This window comes from Phasianus colchicus, chromosome 1 (assembly GCF_987193195.1).
Source record: "Phasianus colchicus chromosome 1, bPhaCol1.hap1.1, whole genome shotgun sequence".
Taxonomy (NCBI): Eukaryota; Metazoa; Chordata; class Aves; order Galliformes; family Phasianidae; genus Phasianus; species Phasianus colchicus.
Window position 1 is genome coordinate 25,640,116 of NC_143436.1, and position 18,981 is coordinate 25,659,096.

Here is an 18,981-nt window from a genome sequence, read left to right on the forward strand (position 1 = left end):
ACTCAGGACTAATCCAGAAATGAATGCTTACTGCATTCTCTGTTCCCCGATATATGAGATGGAGAGTAGTGTGGTTGTTTTAATTTTTTTTTAACTCCATGATATTAAAGGCTTTTTTTTTTTTTTTTTTTTTAAATACATTACCTTTTCAAGCTGCATGGTTTCTCACCAACAAAAATCCTTCTGGATTTTCCACTGTTTAGGTATTTGCCAGCTATTGTTAGCAATGTTCCTCCAGATTTGGGGCCATAGGTGGGGGAGATACTTGTTATTATAGGATTCTGACAGGAGTAAAAATAAGAAAAGAGGACTGTTAAGTTATGTTTCTGTATTTTCAAAAATAATAATCTTAATACATTTATTAGCACTTCTACGAAGTAATAATAAACAATAATATAGAATTATCATACCAGATTGAACTCATGAAAAGTCTTCTTCCAGTTCACATTGAAACTAATTAGACATTAAAATTCTAATCATAGTGCTTACCACATATGAAAATGTATTGAATAATGTTTTTCCATGTCCAACAGAAACACTACTGGATATATTAAAACTTGCATTTTTTGCAGCAGGAGTTGTGCATTCCAGCCTTTGGAAAGCAAAGAAAAAAACTGGATTACATTTATTTTCCTAGCTTGACCATTTCATATTAAAATAAAGCCACGACTACTTCATAACAATGCTGAACCCATACAGAACTAGTCATCAATCTATGCGTGTCAGGTATATTTCAGAAAAAAACCAGCAGGAAGTGCTGTGGTCTTCTTCAATAATAATTATAAATGCCATGGTGTTTATATGTAGACAGAGAAAATAATTTTAATAAATCAAATATATTTCTGAAAAAAAAGCACACTGGAGAAAACAAATACCTCCCATTCAATTGGTTAATTTGGTTTTTGGAATTTTCCTTGTGTCAAATTTTGGCAGACAACAGCATTAGGAAAACTACATCCTATATATATTTATTGTTTAAATTTAAATATTGCCAAAAATTAAACTTGAACTCTGTGGTATGATGATCCATTAACTACATTACATTCTCCAAGTCTCATATATGAGCCATTCTCTTTAAATCATTTAGCTCGCATTAAGACTGCTCAGAGCAGCAGAAAGGCGCAAGCTCAAGACTGCTGGAGGCTGACCTCTGCTACTACAAATGCAGGTAGGGAAGCCGTGTCATGCTCTGCACATTGCTGTGCTGGTAATCACAGGCTCTGATCTGAGAGAAGATATTCATTGAACTTATTATTTCTTCAGGATAACAACCAGAATATCCTCTGCCTTGAATTTAAGCCATTATCCCACTGTCTCAAATATGTATTTTTGAAGAGGAGCAGAAGTACCGCAGAGGGCCATGAGCAGCTTGATGACCAAATACCTTCCTCTTCTCACATTCCTCTCCAGCAGCCTCACAGATGAGGAAGATGAAGGTGACATAGCTGAGCCCTGAAGGACCTTGGCTAAAGGAACCTGCCACGTTTTCAAACCCAGTTTCATTTTGTGCCAGCTCCCATGCATGCAGAACAGCATTTTGTAGGCAAACCAGAAAAAGCTGTTGCAAGAGCTGTTGGCATTAACCAGCTTTATGGGCTCTCTGGAGCCCAGTTTTCCTGGGGAACTTGTCAAAATGGGGGATTGTTTAACACCAAAATCTTCTGTTTGAAAATCTTAATGGAAGGATAATATTTATAGACCAAATGTTTGTACCATTAATAAATCCATTCCACATAAAGAACATCTTTACAAAGGAAATTTTGTATTTTAGGTTTCTTACTTGTTTTTGTTGCTAGATTTTGTTTCCAGAGCACAGATTTGTCCTCCGATACGGACTACTGTATTTCTTAATTCAAATCTATTATTTTTGCTGAATCCAAAGTCCCATCCACACAGTGTCAGTTTTGTCCCGCCTTCTAAAGGAGCACTGCTTGGGAGAATCTGTTAAAAAATATTTTGTTACTTGCATCAGGTTTTCTTGAACTTCAAACGGAGTCAAAGAATGTGCAAAGGAATAATTTTAGGAAAGCATTTCTTCTGGCGGTTTATGTCCTACCATTCATCTTAATTGCTCTTCACCTTTCATTCGTCACATTATGAGCTTTCTCTGACAGTAGCAATAAATAACAAAACCTATACTAGAAAGCTTTGAAGGATAGTGTTTAGGGGCACTGAACAAGCTGTGCATTGTAATAGTCTTTTAAATCCCGTCGTTCTTGTCTTTCACATCTTATTTCTGGCATGTTAAACATACAATGTACTTATTTTGTTAGAAGCTGAATGCTGAACACAAAAGAGCCCCCAAATGACCATTTTTTGTCAGCTTGATGAAAGTCAGGTTCATAGTGAAGTAGCTTCAAAGACACCTAGATCCGAAATTGGATTGGCTGTGATAAAGTTAATGTGACTTCTGCTATTCTTTCCTTCAGTCTTTTACATTTGGTCACCTCTAATTCCGAGTTAAAAATAAACTACCTCTCAGAAACACAGAGACAATCTACAAAGGAAATGCTTTTTTTTTTTTTTTTTCCCCCTTCTGTATATTGTAAATTGTCCTGTAAAATATAACAATGGTGGGAAAAAGGTAGAAACACTATAGAAGTCTTGCAGAACTCAGTAAAAGTGCTGGTCAGTACTGCCAGCAACAAATATAAAAGAGACATTGGTTTAGGGTTTATGGGGACTTTTAACAATACTGCAAAATTGTGCAAAACTACCAGTGCTGCTGGGCAAACAACAGAGCATGGAGGATTGAATTTATACTTGTGGTTGTACTGCCTGAATGTCTTAAACTTAATGCTTTAGTAAGAGTAGTTTTGCCCCTAAAATGCAATACAGCTGTGCCTTTCAAAGGACTCGACTTCATTTTCAAGCTGAAAGGCAAGCGTTTGAGAGATACTTGGCTATTATTTCATCTGGAAATCCAGTAAGACACACATTTCTTTTCAACTTTCTTCAGGACTATCATAAATGAACTACTGTAGATAGAAAGGAAGCTGAAGAATACTTCAAAAGAATTATACCATATATTCTATATGGGGAAATTTATTGCCACCATTAGAAAGCAGACAAAGAGTCTGATCAAAAATGCACTGAAGTCAGGAGGAATCCTTCCTGCTTTAATGAGCTTTGGATCAGCTCTCAGCAAGCACAGAAGAGGGAACCTGTGCAGGAACAGTGCTTCTGCACAAATCCCATAAAAAGCAGATATGCTCTCACAGCCTTCCATTGCCCAATGCTGCAGTTTAATGTGGAGAGCAGTACTGCACCCTGTGGAGCCTGTGCCATTCCCAAGATTCAGTTTCCCTTCCTTTTTAAAAAAAATTTCCTTCAAAATCTGGACTGACTTCAGATCATAGTTTTCCACTCAGTATCTCAGCACACTATCTATTTTTATGAGTAACAAAACCCTAGCAAGAACTGAAATTGCTCTGTGGGGGTACAAGATGTTTTCCACAGTAGTGCACAGACTTCTGGCATTTGAAGAATCTGAAATTAATCATAGAATCATAGGATTCCTCAGGTTGGAAAAGACCTTAAAGATCATGGAGTCCAACCACAACTTAACCATACTATCGTAACTCTAACAACCCTCCACTAATCATGTCCCTGAGCACCACATCCAAATGGTTTTTAATGACATCCAGGGATGGTGACTCAAACACCTCCTTGGGGAGCCTATTCCAGTGCTTAATAACCCTTTCTGTAAAGAAGTGTTTCCTGATATCCAACCTAAACTCACCCTGGCACAACTTGAGGCCATTTCCCCTCATCCTGTCACCTGTCACCAGTGAGAAGAGAGCAACCCCAATCTCTGTAAGCACCTTTCAGATATTGGAAGAGAGCAATAAGGTCTCCCCTCAGCCTCCTTCTCCCCAAACTAAACAGCCTCAGATTCTTCAGTCTCTCCTCGTAGGGCATATTCTCCAAGCCCTTCACAAGCCTTGTTGCCCATAACCCATTAAGTTAGCAATAAAGGGCATTAAAATCAAGCTTCACGAAGCCATACAGAATCAAAATCTAAGGCACTTAGCTGGTTTTGAGAGAAATTAGCCAAAAGTGTGATAGCAGCCCATGTGCCTTGACTGAGTACAAATGAAAGTATTTACTACGTTCTGTAAGAGGTGACACTTCAAAGTAGATCGCAAATAAACACACCAAAACTTACACTTTTTTACTTAAGCTTTACAAAAATTTCTCTACAAGGTTTACACTCATTCCTTTATTTCAGATGGCCTTTATGATGAAGCCAATGAAAGTCAAATGTGGTTTCCCAGATCTTTTCTCGGGAGAGAAGACAGGAGTGAGCAGAGAACCTACTGGACTGAGGCACTCATAGGCATCCTGTGTGTGCTTACATTATGCAGGTAGCAACAGAAAATAAACAAAGTGCAAAAAAATGCTAAGAAATTCAGGACTTGAAAATTGTTGGCAATTCTCTGTAGCCTGGAAACCCTCTGAGAGCCTACAATACGTCCTGCTATGAGGCTGCAGTTCTGCATGTCCCTGCCGCTCCCTGGCTTTGGGCTGTGGGGCAGAAAGCTTTCCCAAAAATGTAAAAGATTCTGTTTTTCTTTTGCTTGTGTTAACAGCCATTCTTCTAATATCCACTCACGTACTTTATACACTATTAGCTAAAATAGCTATTTATTAAAGGTTCAACAGCCCATTCATTTTAATTAAGAATGAAGAACATGCAGAGACCACATCTGAAGTTTCGAGTGAAACCTCCAATCTAAGCAGGCAGCAGAAGGTCTGATATTCTTGATACTTCTGCAACAAAAGCTAACTGAAATGACTCACTTTCAAAACAACAACACACCATCCCAGGCTTTTAGCCACAACAAAGAATCCAAAGGGAGACCAGTTTATTTTTCCTTTTACACACTTCACCTCTCAGAGTGACCTGAACTCTGCACGCAGATGCCTATAATTTGGTTCGTTATGGAGTTATCCCAAGTGAGAATCTTTCAAGTCCCCAAGAGCTCTGCTAGTGCTGTCACTCAGGCTGACAAATCATGCTCTGGTTGCAGGCAGGGCGGTTGGTGGAGGGACATCTGTGGAATACTGTGCTACTGTGGGGCAGAGCCCACTGGCTCCAAAGAAAAATGCTTAGAGCAGGGCAGAGGGCCAACATGTCAGCAGGACTCCAATGGCAGAATCTCGTGCTTCCTCTCCGCCATTTTTCCTGAGATGAAATTCTCATCTTTTTTTTTTTTATCTTTTGTTTTCTTTCTTTCTTTCTCTTTCCACTGCACATTGCTCTGTGCAATAATGAGAGAAAACTTATTTGAAGACTCATCTAACATTCTTTGGATCAGACCTTCTGTGCTCCCCTCAGGTTAAAGCGCTCATGTGACATATCCTAAGCAATCTGCCTCACAGAAATCTGCAAAATATTTGAGAGGTAGGACTGAATTTCAAATACTATGCAAAGCAGGTCATCCTCTGTTTGTTAGGAACAAAACAAGCTTGTTTCTCATATTTTATGCATATGGGTTTAAATACAGATCAGAAGATGATGAATAATCTGTTTTACATTTTTTTCAGTAATAATGTTAAATGTCATGGTCCAGCAGAGCATGAAATCTGTCTTAACAGCTAGCAATCCAAAGGGATTTGAGTACTCAGCTGTATTTTTTTTTCCTTACAGACCTTCTAGAAGAAACTTCCACCAGTGTTAGCACCAGTGTAATTCAAGATTGCCTTCAAGATCTAACAGTGTAACAGATCCATATCCATTACAGGGGCAGGCTGGGCTTGTGCTGAGCAGGTAGGGCTGAGAGCAGTGCATGGGGAAGGGGAGCATGTGGCTGGCACCATGCCTGCCTGCTGCCCACATCTAAGGCACACTCCACCAAATGAATCCTCCCAGCAGCTTCAGGGGGACCCCAGAGGTGGCTTTGGGGATATACTTCTTGGTCTAAGCATCTGTGCATGGACACTTGCTTCTTAAAGTTGCTGAACACATGTTGGTTGAAATCAGAGAGGATTGTTGTAGCTCAGCACCTTTGAAATTCAGAAACAAAACAATTCCAAGCCTTAGAAGTCTTTTTGGATGCATGGAAATACACTGCAAAAGCTGAAAAATTTTGCTGAGAAAAAATGTTGAGGGTCACTACTTGTGCTTGAGCTCTAGGAAAGCCAAAACAAGCTAAGAAAGATGGTTTAGTCCTGAGGAAGTATATAAAAATAGGCCAGGACTAATTCTCAGTGTATATCTTTGCACTGGTGACTCATAGTCTCTTAAAAGTGATGGCCAGAAAGGACTATTTGATCATCTTCCACAGCTTTTCTGAGATGGCTGTGATCTTGTATAAAGTGAAAGTAAATGATTCACCTTTGGAGTTAGCAGTTTTTTACATCTCCTTTATCCAAAGGTAGAAGGCAAGACAAACTCACTTACAGGTGTGCACACATGCACACATCTCTCCATCCATTTTGGGTTTGATTCATAGGATGCCTCACTGTCTGATCACTGAGTTTTCTCCTGGTTTAGCTTTAAATTTTACACCTGAAATGTGAAAAAATCCTATCTGTATGAATGTGTTTCCAGACTACTAGCAAATATAAAGTTTTACAGTAGTTTTGCCTCTTTAAAATGTTGTCCATGAAATTATCTGTCTGGTTGAAAGAGGAAAATATTTGCTCCCTTTCCCTCTGGGAGTTTCGAGTGTCAAAGCTTCATCTCCATTTATAAGCTGTATATTCAGAGGAAAATGTACTTTTTAGCTGCAAAGTACAGTTTAAATGTGTTAAAAGAAAGTGGGTGCAAGTGCTACTGGAGAGCTTTATGCTTGCTCCTCCCTCAGCTTGCTCCTAAAACCTCAGCCTTCACAGTTGTGCCAGGCCTCACTAAAAATAGCTCTGTCAAACGTTCAGTCACCCCATGCAAATCTCAGACTGACCATGGCTAAATGGAAACAGGGACAAACAGTGGAGCTATGCTCATCTGCCTTGTCCCCATGCTCCTCATAGGCCCCAGCCCATGGAAAGCAGCCTCCGGCCATCCCCTCTCCTAGGACCCAGCTGCTGTAACGAGCAAGGAAACTTCTCTCATTTGCTTCTCAAATTCACCAACTGAGCATCTGGGCGTACCTCCTCCTATACCTACCCTAAAGGCTCATCCAATCCTTCAGGCTTGTAAGGCAGCGTTAAAGCAGTGATGGCAAATGATCATGACGTGGGCATTGTTGGGTATGACGGGCTCTGAAGGAGCAAAGGTGGGCAGGCTGCCCTTCCTGTGGGCTGGCCAGCAGCCCCTGTGCACTATCTGTGGTATGTAAACACCAGGAGCAGGTGGTTTTACCTCATAAACTCTTGGCAAGCAGGTCTCCTGGGTCCAGGTCCCTCCGCTGCACTCGGAAGCCCTCAGGCACCGCTGGCCACACCAGCCGCAGCGCATGAAGGCAGGCGCCAGCAGGCACTGGCTGCAGGACTGGAAGTGGTGGCAGCCTGGCCCGTTCAGTGGCACCTTGGTTATCTGTTGATGGAAAGAGATGGCATACAGAGCCTTCAAATGTGTACGCTTGCTGGCAAGGAGTCTCAATTTATGCGCTGTGTTGTGGTGCTACTCAGATTTCAGCTGTGCAAGTTGTGGTTCGACTTCTCTTTAGCTCGATAATTATAGGATCTTATAAGTAATTTAACTGACATGATTTTAAATTCACTTGGGAGAAACCCTAAAGGCATCTTAATGTTATATACAGTTACTATCAGCATCTGGTGTTTACAGCAAGATAGCATTTTTTTTGCTGATGGAAACAGCAGTGTGCTCCTCCCAGTTCTGTAGCAATTCTTGGAAAAAGCAGTGTGTCTCAGTATGTCTTAGTTCATATATTTGCAAAAGCAGTCATAGTAGCTGTTTTGGCTCTGGTGAGGCTACATTGGCAGCCGTGACACACTGGTCACACAATGGCCAAATACAGTATTTAACACCTATTATCAGAAAACTTACCCTATATCTAAAACATAAATGGAAAATGATGTTATATTTCAAAATATCACAATAGGTATGATAACAGTAGTTCTAAATATATGTTATCTGTGCTCAAAATATTAATATTAGCAAATATTTGCATTGTTAGATAAGTATACTTTATACTTCAGTACCTTTCTTAGGTACATTCTCATTGAAAATGACTTTTATAAATATCTAATACGTTTCTAGTAAATGATTAATAACCATCTTTAGTAATGGCTGATTTATTTCTTTAAATTCTTATAGAACTCAAGGAGTCATCAAATTATTGCCTACGATTAGGATTTAGGATTATCTGTAATATTATCTGCTAATGCAACGATGTTTTAAGCTCACTCTACAATGCATATCCTACTAATGACAATAGCATATTTATGACAACTCTTCATGTTTTGTTAACCCCTTGTAATCTGCCTGTGAAAATATTCCTCAAACCTGACCATGAGCAGCATCTCCGATTTTAAACACACCCACCTGCACACACACCTCTCTTCAAAGTTATAATGTTATGACACAAATGAACAACAGTCGGGAAATTCTGCATGCATTCTTTTCTTAAGCCATTGCGTAGTTTTCTTTGCAAGCACTTGAATTAAGGACAGACGTTCAGCCTGAGATTTGCATCTCCTGACTTTTGTTGGTTTATATCACAGTTCTTACATTAGTTAAATATTTCCCAATCTTAGTCTGTTGGTTTGCTAAGGAGGGAAAACAAAGTCTTGGAGGAAACTTGCTCTTTCTGTGTTCCCAAGGGAATAGGAAGGTTGGGAGGATGCAGGATATAAAGCCACAGTGTAAATAGTTGCCCTTACCAAAAATCACTGCTCTGGGTGCAGGTTTACATGGGATGCGGAATGATGAGATTATGAACCACCCACCTTTTTTCCAGTCACTACCAGAGTATAGCCATCTGCTGCTGCCGACTGCTCGACAACAACCTGGGGAGAGACGGGGTGGGAGTCCAGCTGAAAGCTGACGTGTGGAGCTGTGGGCTCGGAGCGAGAAACCACTATCTAAGAAAGACAGAAATTCAGAAAATCAGCAGGCAACATGTGACACAAATGCACCCTGCTTGGCTTTCTCACATCGCTGCCACTTTTCTGTTTGCATTAATTACTTTGCATTACATTGCATAATGTTTTGCATAATGTTTCATCATGATCTGATTAAGCCTCTATAAAATCCACTTTATTTAACACAGCAAAATCATGGTTGTTGAGGGATCCTCAAAATGCATCGTGTTTATTAAAATATGAAGAAGTCACTGCATGCTTTCAATTCCTCTAATTTCAAGTATTTAAAAATCAACCATAAAAAATGAAGATGGGTCACTTAGTTAGTCTTGTAGATTAAAGAGTACATTTAAGAAGAAAAAGAACTGTAGCTACAATGTCTAGTTAAAGGAGACTTCAGGCCATTGAAGATCAAATGTATTTTCATTTATTTTCACCTTTGTCCTTCAGCTTGAAAAATAAACCACAGCGTGTGTCATTACTATCTGGCCTTGGTGCTGTTGGAGTGCAAACCTATGGCAGGAACATGTTGTGGTGGTCATAAGCGGTGCTATGAAGACACAAGCAGAATCACAGAATCACAGAGTCACAGAATGGCCAGGGTTGGAAGGGACCTGAAGGATCATGAATCTCCAACCCCCCTGCCAAAGGCAGGGCCACCAACCTCCACATTTAATCTAGACCAGGCTGCCCAGGGCCTTATCCAACCTGGCCTTGAACATCTTTAGGGACAGAGCATTCTCAGCCTCTTTGGGCAGCCTGTTCCAGCACCTCACCACTCTCTCTGTAAAGAACTTCCCCCTGACATCCAACATAAATCTCTCCTCCCTCAACTTAGAACCATTTCCCCTCGTCCTGCAGTTATCTACCCTTTCAAAGAGTTGACTCCCCTCCTGTTTATAAGCTCCCTTTAAGTACTGAAATGCTGCAATGAGGTCACCCCGCAGCCTTCTTTTCTCCAGGCCCAGCTCCCTCAGCCTATATTTATAGGGGAAGGTGCGTCAGTCCCCTCATCATCATTGTGGCCCTTCTCTGGACCCTCTCCAAAACTCTCTGTCTTTCTTGTACTGGGGGCTCCAGACCTGGACAACACAGTACTCCAGATGGGGCCTCAAAAGGGCAGAGTAGAGGGGAGCAATCACCTCCCTGTCCCTGCTGGCCACCCCTCTTCTGATGGAGCCCAGGATACCATTTGCTTTTCAAGCTGCAAGAGAACACTGCTGGCTCATGTTAAGCTTTTCATCTATCAGGACCCTCAGTCATTCTCCGCAGGGCTGCTCTCAAGGACCGCTCCTTCCAGTCTGTATAAATGCCTGGGATTCCTCTGGCCCAGGTGCAAAATTTGGCACTTTGCTGTGTTGAACCTCATTAAGTTCACCTGGGCCCACCTTTCAAGTCTGTTGAGGTGCCTCTGAATGGCATCCCTTCCTTCAACCATGTCAACCGCACCACTCAGCTTGATGTCGTCAGCAAACTTGCTGAGGGTGCACTCGATTCCGTCGTTGATGTCATTGATAAAGATGTTGAAGAGCACTGGTCCCAAGACAGACCCCTGGGGGACGCTGCTCATTACCGGCCTCCACCTGCACATGGAGCCATTGATGACCACCCTCTGTCTGCGGCCTTTCAACCAGTTTCTTATCCATCGAGTGGTCCACCCATCAAATCCACATCCCTCCAATTTGGAGATAAGGATGTGGTGGGGGACCATGTCAAAGGCCTTGCTCAAGTCCCGGTAAATGACATTGGTCGCCTTTCCCTTTTCCACCGATGCCGTCACTCCATCATAAGAGGCCACCAGATTGGTCAAGCATGACCTTCCCCTGGTGAAGCCGTGCTGGCTGTCTTGGATCACACACTCATTCCTCATGTGATCAAGCATGTAGTCTAAGAGGATCTGTTTCATGACTTTCCCAGGTACAGAGGTGAGACTCACCAGCCTGTAGTTCCCTGGGTTCTCCTTGCTTCCTTTCTTGTAAATGGGAGTGACATGACCCCTTGTCCAGTCATCCGGGACCTCACCTGACAGCCACAACTTTCCCAATATGATGGAGAGCGGCTTGGCAGACGGAGCTTGATTCCCAGAGCGCTGAGGTGGTTGTTGCTGCAGAAGGCCCTTGGCAAGATGAGACTGGAACCTCAAGTTCTAGCTCCTGCTAATTTCTGTATGAGGTGGGTGTCCAGAACAATCTCCAGTACCTTTTAAACAGCAGGGAGTACTGGAGGCTTCTCTAGAAGATGTTCCAAAACAGAAGCCTAATTTAGTTGTCCTGAAGCTCTTTTCTAAGGGCCCTCTCTCTCAATTTCAGGAGATCTTAAGGAGATTAGTCACACCAGTATGAAATTCCCCCACTAGTCATCTCTCTTGATCTTAAGTTACCTACATACTTCTGAGAATTTGGGCCTATTCCTACAAACACACGCTTGACTTACTACTGTAACTTTGTTGACTTTAATGGGATGAGTCATGGTTGTTAAGCACAGGCATAAAGCATCTGCAGATTGGGATGGATATTTGATAGCAAGACTTTATAGGCTTGGGTCTGCAGTCCAGAAGGATGTGCACCCAGTGTGATAGCAACAGACAACAAAGGCAGAGGATTGTTTACATAAGGGAAGATCATGTTCATATTTCAAAATCTGCATCACGTGCAGTTTACTTAAGGAATTTAGATAATCAGCATTTGTTGAGAAGCTGAGATTCAATGGAGTTCATTATTTAACAATATCGAAGCTATTCTGAAAATGTATGTCAAACGTTTCATTTTTCCTATAATGATGCTTTTCTCCTGACTCTCAAGGCAGCATCAGAACAGCCAGGACATTGACTTACACGATTTCACTGGCATTTCCCATTGCCAAAGTCTTTCAACAAGATGGCTGACTCCAAAACTCGACTTAGATGTGCTGTAATTACAGCTGACGTTTTGTTGTAATTCAAAACTTAAATAAAATATATGAGCAGTTAATTCGTGGTGATAAAAGCTTCACATCCCAGAGGTACTTACAGTTTGCAGTTACAATAAGCTTTTTTTGCCCTTAAAATGAAACTGGCATTGTTGAAGAATTTGCTATAGTTTTGTTTCACAGTACAGAAAGTACAGCTTTTAGAAATCGATACGGTCTGATCATTTTCAGTGACACAGAAGTATGGTCTCTGACTCAGTATATTAGGGCATAAGCTCTGTTTTTATATTCAGGACAATGAAAAATAGAACAGACTGCAAAGCTGCATGGAAAAGCTTGATTAATGTTGGCATTATGGGGAGAGGTAGCACCACAGCTGCAAATACCTTTTTAGTTGATCATTAGCCATGTCTCATCTCGAATACCCACTGCTATAAAATGCTAAGAATTCTTTTCTATCATTAATCCAGGCTTCCTCTTATTGCCAAGCATTCTTTCTGATTGAGCCACAGTGTTAACCCTTTAAAGACATCTGTGCTGCAACTTCATAACGATACATGTAAATTTAGATCCCTTATCTCTACAATCTTGGAAAATTATTTGGTACATTAAACATCAAATATTTGTTGTGCTGGGGCTGATAATCAAATCACCTGCACAGAGCCCAAGTGAGTAGACTTTGACCTCACGACACACAAGGAGCTCAAATTACACTTCCTAATTCATTTGGGACTGTGGAATAGAAGTTTGCTGTTTTCCTGTTTGCCAGCCTATAGTTTTGCAGTAACAGACTCATGATGCAGAAAAGCTCTTTCTGTTCTATATAACTGTGCCACTTTTGCACGCATCAACCCAGTCCTTGAAATTCTATCTTACTCTTATCCAACATAATCCTGAAGAGAGAGGCAATTTTAAGACAGTTTCAATAGGATGAAGAAGCTACTTAGGACTCCAGTGTTATTCTCAGATACATCTGATTTTTATTCCTTGGGACTGGGCTGGTATATGTACTATTTGGCCTTGTTTTAATGTGGCTGCACTACCACTTAAGGGATACTTCTACAATGAAAACTGTTCAGTACTACACAAGGATTTCTCTTTGCAAAGTCTTTAAAGCTGATTGCCCAAGTGCTGTCCATTTGGTTCCTTCCTTCCTTCCTTCCTTCCTTCCTTCCATCCATCCATCCATCCATCCATCCATCCTTTTTTCATTTTTATTTTCTAACATTTTAATGAGATACCAAGCATTTCTTCATAGCATACAAGAAATGAAATACACCTATATACCTGCACTCAAGCAGTTAAGAGAGAAGGAAGACTTGTGCAGATAAATAATTGACAAGAAGAGAACAAACAGATGCTAGATATAAATGGTCAGTTCCTGCAATAGTCAGAAGTCACCAGGGGTGTTGTGCAAGAGTCTGTGCTGTTTAATGTATGCATAAATGAGTTTGAGAAGTGCGTAAACAGTCCACCAACAAAGTTTGCTGAGGATCCAAAAGCCTTCAAGGTGATAAGGATGAGGACAGACTATGAAGGATGGCAGGAGGATTTTACAAGACAGCGTGTCAAGGCAATAAAATGGCAGGTGAAACAGAACAAAGAAGATAAATTTAAAGTGATACATGATAGATAGTTCCTGGAAAATATCATCTCTCTGCTCAATAGAAGTCAAAAAACCCCAAAACTTAGACATTATTAGAAAAAGATTAGAGAATAAATCAGGCAAGATCTTTATTTCATATGAATTCACAATTGGTCCAATCCTTGAACTCTCTGTGCAGTTCTGGTTATCTCATAACAAAAAGAATACTTTAAAATGGGAAAAGGTTCAGAGAAAAGTAACAAAGGTAATCAAAAGGCTGAAATAAGCAGTCACTGAGCAGATTAAATATGGAAGCACTCACTTAGTGTTTGGGATATGAAAAAGACATACAGGATCCTGAGTGGCAAGGAGATAGTGGATAGGGATTGACCATTTAATCTCTTCCAATCGAGGAACTGAATTCCATCAAAAGGCAAAAATAAGAGTGTGCACTTAAGAGGAAATTCTACTTGTACATGAAAGAGCTAAACAGACAAAACCCAATTTTTCAGCTCAGAAAATACTCAGAACTTTAGAACCAAACATAGATGGAAGCTTGAAGCAGAAGGTGTTACACATGATGCCCTGCCCCCTAGGTGTTCCTTTGTCACCATGGCTGGAGATAGAGCACTGGCCTACATGGACCCATAGTTTGAACCCATCTGTCTGTTCTGATACTAAAAATCATCCCAAGCAGCACACAACCCTAGACATCCTTCTTAAAGCAAAAACAATACCTATGCCTCTCTCTTTAAGAGAAACACAAAAAAGTTAATCTTTGCATGTAGCTCTAAGTAGTTCCACAATGATAAGGGCCAATGGTTAATTAATTAATTAACTAATATATTATTTAATATATACTTTATACTGGAAGCCGGTGATCACTTATGTCCATGAACATCAAAGTAATTCATTTAAACATTATTTTATTACCGTGAGCATTAATGTTAAGTCAGAAGACTCTAGGTTAATTTATGGATAATTTGGCAAATGAAGACTTTAATAATTTGAATTGAAAAACTGTGTGCAATGGCTTTGAAAAATAATAATTCTGATGCTCAGTTGTGCTGGTCAGCAGGATTGAATTACAAATGTTACTGTGTGTATGGTGAAATATCTTCTGCAAAAATGAGAAACCTTCTTAAAGGAATCACATCTAAGTATCATATTGTTATTTTTTCCCTAGATGTCTGGCAGGTGGAGGCCATTACCCAGCAGAAATAGGCTCAGGGTTAACTTCACTATAATGCCTCAAATGCCTCAGGATATGTGGCAAAACCTTCTGAAGGGCACATATGTAGCTCTCTAAACGCTGTATATCATCTTAATCCATGGAGAGTATAATGGATCATCTCTGAAGGGTGCAAGATTCTCTATTCAAACAGAATACTGAAAATATTTGTCAGCAGGAGTTGATGTTAATTTGACTGTACAGATTTTGCATCATGCACTATTTTGTATTTTTTCTGGGATCATCAAGATACTCTCTTTACAACAGAAAGCTGTTAAATAGAAGTATAGGGATGAAAGCATCACCGACATAGATTTTGCCACAGATTTATGCTGGTTGAAAAAATGACAAAATGGGAAGGTTTGCAACAATTCATATTCTTATAAATGCATGCACACATATTTTGCATTTAGCTTGAACACTCCAGACTGCTAGTATTGAAAAGCCAGGTGAATTTCTGGTTCACAAAGGCAGAACAGGAGTGGGCACTGAGTAGGACAGCTTTTGCAATGGCTGCCTGTATCCCATCTCTCTTTCTTCCTCCTGGCTTTGCCCGATTTAAAGTTCATGCTCATTTATCTGTGACCTCCTTGTACTTGCTTCCAACAAGGCTTGCCATTTGCACTAGTGGGTTTTATTATAATAATATTTATCTAGGAGGAAGGGAATTAGGTCAAAAGAAGTTTGACCAGCTCAAAGGTGAAAACGGCTTCCATTGTGCCGTGGTATAGATGAGTTGAATAACTGTGCTGAAAGATGCAAAGCTCTGTAATCCCTTGTTCTGTATCCAACCATTTTGCTAATAGGCACTGTGGCTTTGAGCCTCAGTTCCTGAAGCAGTGAGGCTTTGCCATTTTGCTGTTTACAAGAGGAGAGCAATGCTGAATGCCTGGTTCTCTTGCTGAATTCTGGGATGCTATTTTCCAAGCGCTGAGTGCAGTTCCAAATAAAAAGCAGATGTAATTAATTTTTCTGTACTCATTTCTGTAACATGCATTGTGTTGCTTGGCATGTAATCTATGAAAGCAGCTATGACACATACTGATTTTTCTCTTTTCAGGGAAATGAGATGTGTGTGTTATAGTTTGGTGGTGGTCTTTGTTTCTAATCATAAGTATTCCCGGGAAATGAATGTGACTGTCAAGTGTTCTGCACTCGGATATGAAAGCCAAGAGACTTCTGCTCTGCACATGAAAATTTCCCAAACCATTGATCTGCTTGAACTGAGTCCCTGTTCTTCATCAGACAGAATGGGGTGCACCAAATGAAAAGATAAGGCAGCAGATGAAGGAAATCCCAAAGGAATCTCTTCATCATTCAAAGCATAATGTCATTGTCACAGGATACTGTGGAGGGCAAAGCAACATATAAATTCAAAAACCAATAAGCAGAATTAATGGAAAAGAATTCCTTTATGGACTATTAAAAGACTATTAAGGACAATTAAACACCAGCCACGGGTGCAATTTCCAGCTCAGGAAATCTCTGGGCCACTGAGTACCAGACATAGGAGACTACTGGGAGAAATATTGGTCTGTCCTTTTACTTTCCTCATACATCTCCCCTGTATGTCCTGAAATCTTCATTCAAACCCCATACTTCCTTTCTTAGCTGAAAAATCTGGCTAAAAATACTGAGATGTAATAGGTCTCTAGAAAAAAAAGCTTCCTATTTGTTATTGTCTTGAGTCAAACAAGTGCAGAGAGGCCCTGAGAAGGGTGAGCAGATGTTCTCCATGCAAACAAGGACTATCTATGCTAGCAAGTTTTGCTTCTCATGCCCCAAGTTATATTCAGTCCTGAAGCTGCTCAGACGTGACAGTGTGTGACCATGCCTTGCCAACTCTTGGCTTCTCAGCTAGCCCTGGCTCATAACCAGCCAGACTGCAAAGGATTGCAGCCAATGAGGGACTGACTGCATCTCAGGGTGCGTGTAAACCCAGGGGAAGATGCTATTACCTCCAGGAATAACAGGATTGACACCCCACTGTCCCATAGAGATGAAAGGACACCGGTGCATAGCCCAGTGCTACCCCACTCTGCACCGAGTTTAACTCCTAGAGCTAGGAGGTCCCTAAGTGGTCTGACACTACTATCAAAATTGCTTTTAAAGAGAGTTGTTAGTCATAGTAGTTGTAAAGCTGTGTGAAGACTTTTCCATCCTTTTTCCTGAAGCAGGGAACCAACAAACAGTACATTTGTTTGAGTTCGACCTCAGTGATGTCAGCTTCAGGTGTCTGGAGTGTATGCAGTGCTCTGCTTCCAAACAGTGTTATGCTGAAAACCAGCTTCTGCATTCATCAGAGGTATTAGCCTCTTGTTCATTGTTAAGGCCAAACTGAATGTGAACTTTTCAGGATCTTTTAAAACTTTCCCATATCCCACTCTCCCAGAGCTATCAGAGAGACTTCCCCTTCCCGAAGAACTTTGCTCTTTCCTTCATTACTCAAAACTCACTCTCTAAAGTAATATAACATTTCAGGATAAAAAAAAAAAAGCTTCACCTTGGAGCTGACCAAAACTATAAGCATAGATTTTATTTCCTTATTTATTTGTGACAAACTATAATTTCCCTGAAATGCTGACTGGTAATAAACGAGTCTTTTCCAGTTATGAAAGTATCCTCAGTGTAATTTCTCTAACTCAAGGGGAGTAAGACTGGTTTACATCAGCTGTAAATCTGATTCCACAGCTACGGTAGTGAGACTGTGTGCTGTTTTCTAATCAAATAACCACTGTGAAATACCTGATTCACTTTGCACCCAACAGCTGTACTTTCAGCCTCTGTTCCCAGTCACACTCTGAAAACAAGCACAATAAGAAAGGTCGAAACAGCTGCAACTTCTCAACAGAAAAAAAAGGAGGGAGAAAAAAAGCTTGTTGTCAGGCTCCAGCTTAGGAAGGAAGTAAAACCATTTTTCTTGTCCGTCTCATGCGTGTCAGCTGTCTTAGAAAAATTATTACTGCTCTGTGTTGTAACAGAGACTCTACAATATTTAGTAAACTACAAACTCCAATCTATTCATGGCCAAATAAAACTTTAACTTTTCTGATGCAGCCAAAACATGCTCAGTATGTCAGTGGGATGCAATTATGCTCCGGGAGAGCTTTGCAATTCACCTTCCGGCCCCAATTATCTTCCTTAAAAGAGCTCATGAATCTTTGAGTTTGGACCATCTAGATTAGTTTTAGATTTTGGCTGAAAAAAATATACATTTAGTAAAGGAAGCTGCATTTCCTTCCAATATTAGTGTATTAGTGCTTTCCAGAGATGTTAAAGAGCATAATTCTTTTTAATCTAAATAAAAGCACAAGCAGAAAATAACAGGTGACTATTTGCTGATTGAGTAAAGCATAGCTGCTTTTGCAATCTCATTATTTTTGGTTCCTCTGATGCTTTTTGTAAAGTAGCAAAATACAGGCTATTCTCTGAAAAATGCTGGATCATTAGCACAGCCATAACCTTCAGTGGAATTGCTTGTAAAGATTCAACGTGATCTGGCTCTAAATACAACAGAAATCTAGAATCAGCTAGCCATCATCTACAGAAGGAAAAACTGTTCTCAGAAACTATTTATTAAACCTTCTCCTGACTTTTGCAGAGATGCAAGTATATGGTAAACAGAGAAAAAAAAAAAAGGAAATGAAAACAGGCTCAGAGATAAGGCATTGGTAGAAAGGCAAAAAGTAATGGGTAGAAGTGCAAAAGAAGTTAGAAAGAGAAAGAAAAATCAAAGAAAGAAAAAGGAGGATCAAATGGTTGACTACTGATCAAGTGTAAGCAGGTGAATATGAAAGAATTTTTTCTTGAGTTGAGTATCAGTAGTTTGCTTCTGCACCTATGGATGCAGTTGCCAGAGACAGAGGTACTGTGCAACTATTCATTTCATGGATAACTCCTAGTGCTGAAATTATGCCACAATCTAAATTGTCTAAACATAGACCTGAAATTTAGTACTTCAAAGAGGATCTAAATACAAGATGAACTGCATTCATTAGAAGAAATCCATATTTGAATATATATTTTTTCTTTTTCTTTTAGATAATTTCTATGTAAACATGTTATATAGATATTAATACAATACAACCTGTTATAAAACAGGTTCCCTGATAGACAGAACCATGCAACTCATTTTCTCTGAAAGCGAATCTCGCTCTGACCAGGTGTGGTCAACTCTGATTAGCTGCAAGTTACAAGTAGATTGTATGAGAAAATAGGAAGACCTAAAAATGTCAGTGCAAATGATGCACTGTGCAAAAGGTAT

The 18,981-nt window shown here is 40.2% G+C and overlaps 1 protein-coding gene across 2 annotated transcripts in view; it reads right to left on the reverse strand.

Annotated features, from left to right (window-relative positions):
• Positions 1-18,981, reverse strand: part of MET (MET proto-oncogene, receptor tyrosine kinase) — a 91,074-nt gene that overhangs the window by 34,238 nt on the left and 37,855 nt on the right. For both annotated transcript variants that reach the window (XM_090137308.1, XM_031615462.2), the window contains exons 4-8: positions 8,860-8,994; positions 7,310-7,483; positions 1,781-1,941; positions 490-592; positions 145-281 (exon numbers count right to left, since the gene is read on the reverse strand). In XM_090137308.1, coding sequence (XP_089993434.1) covers positions 145-281; positions 490-592; positions 1,781-1,941; positions 7,310-7,483; positions 8,860-8,994 — 710 coding nt within the window. The remainder of the gene's footprint in view (positions 1-144; positions 282-489; positions 593-1,780; positions 1,942-7,309; positions 7,484-8,859; positions 8,995-18,981) is intronic.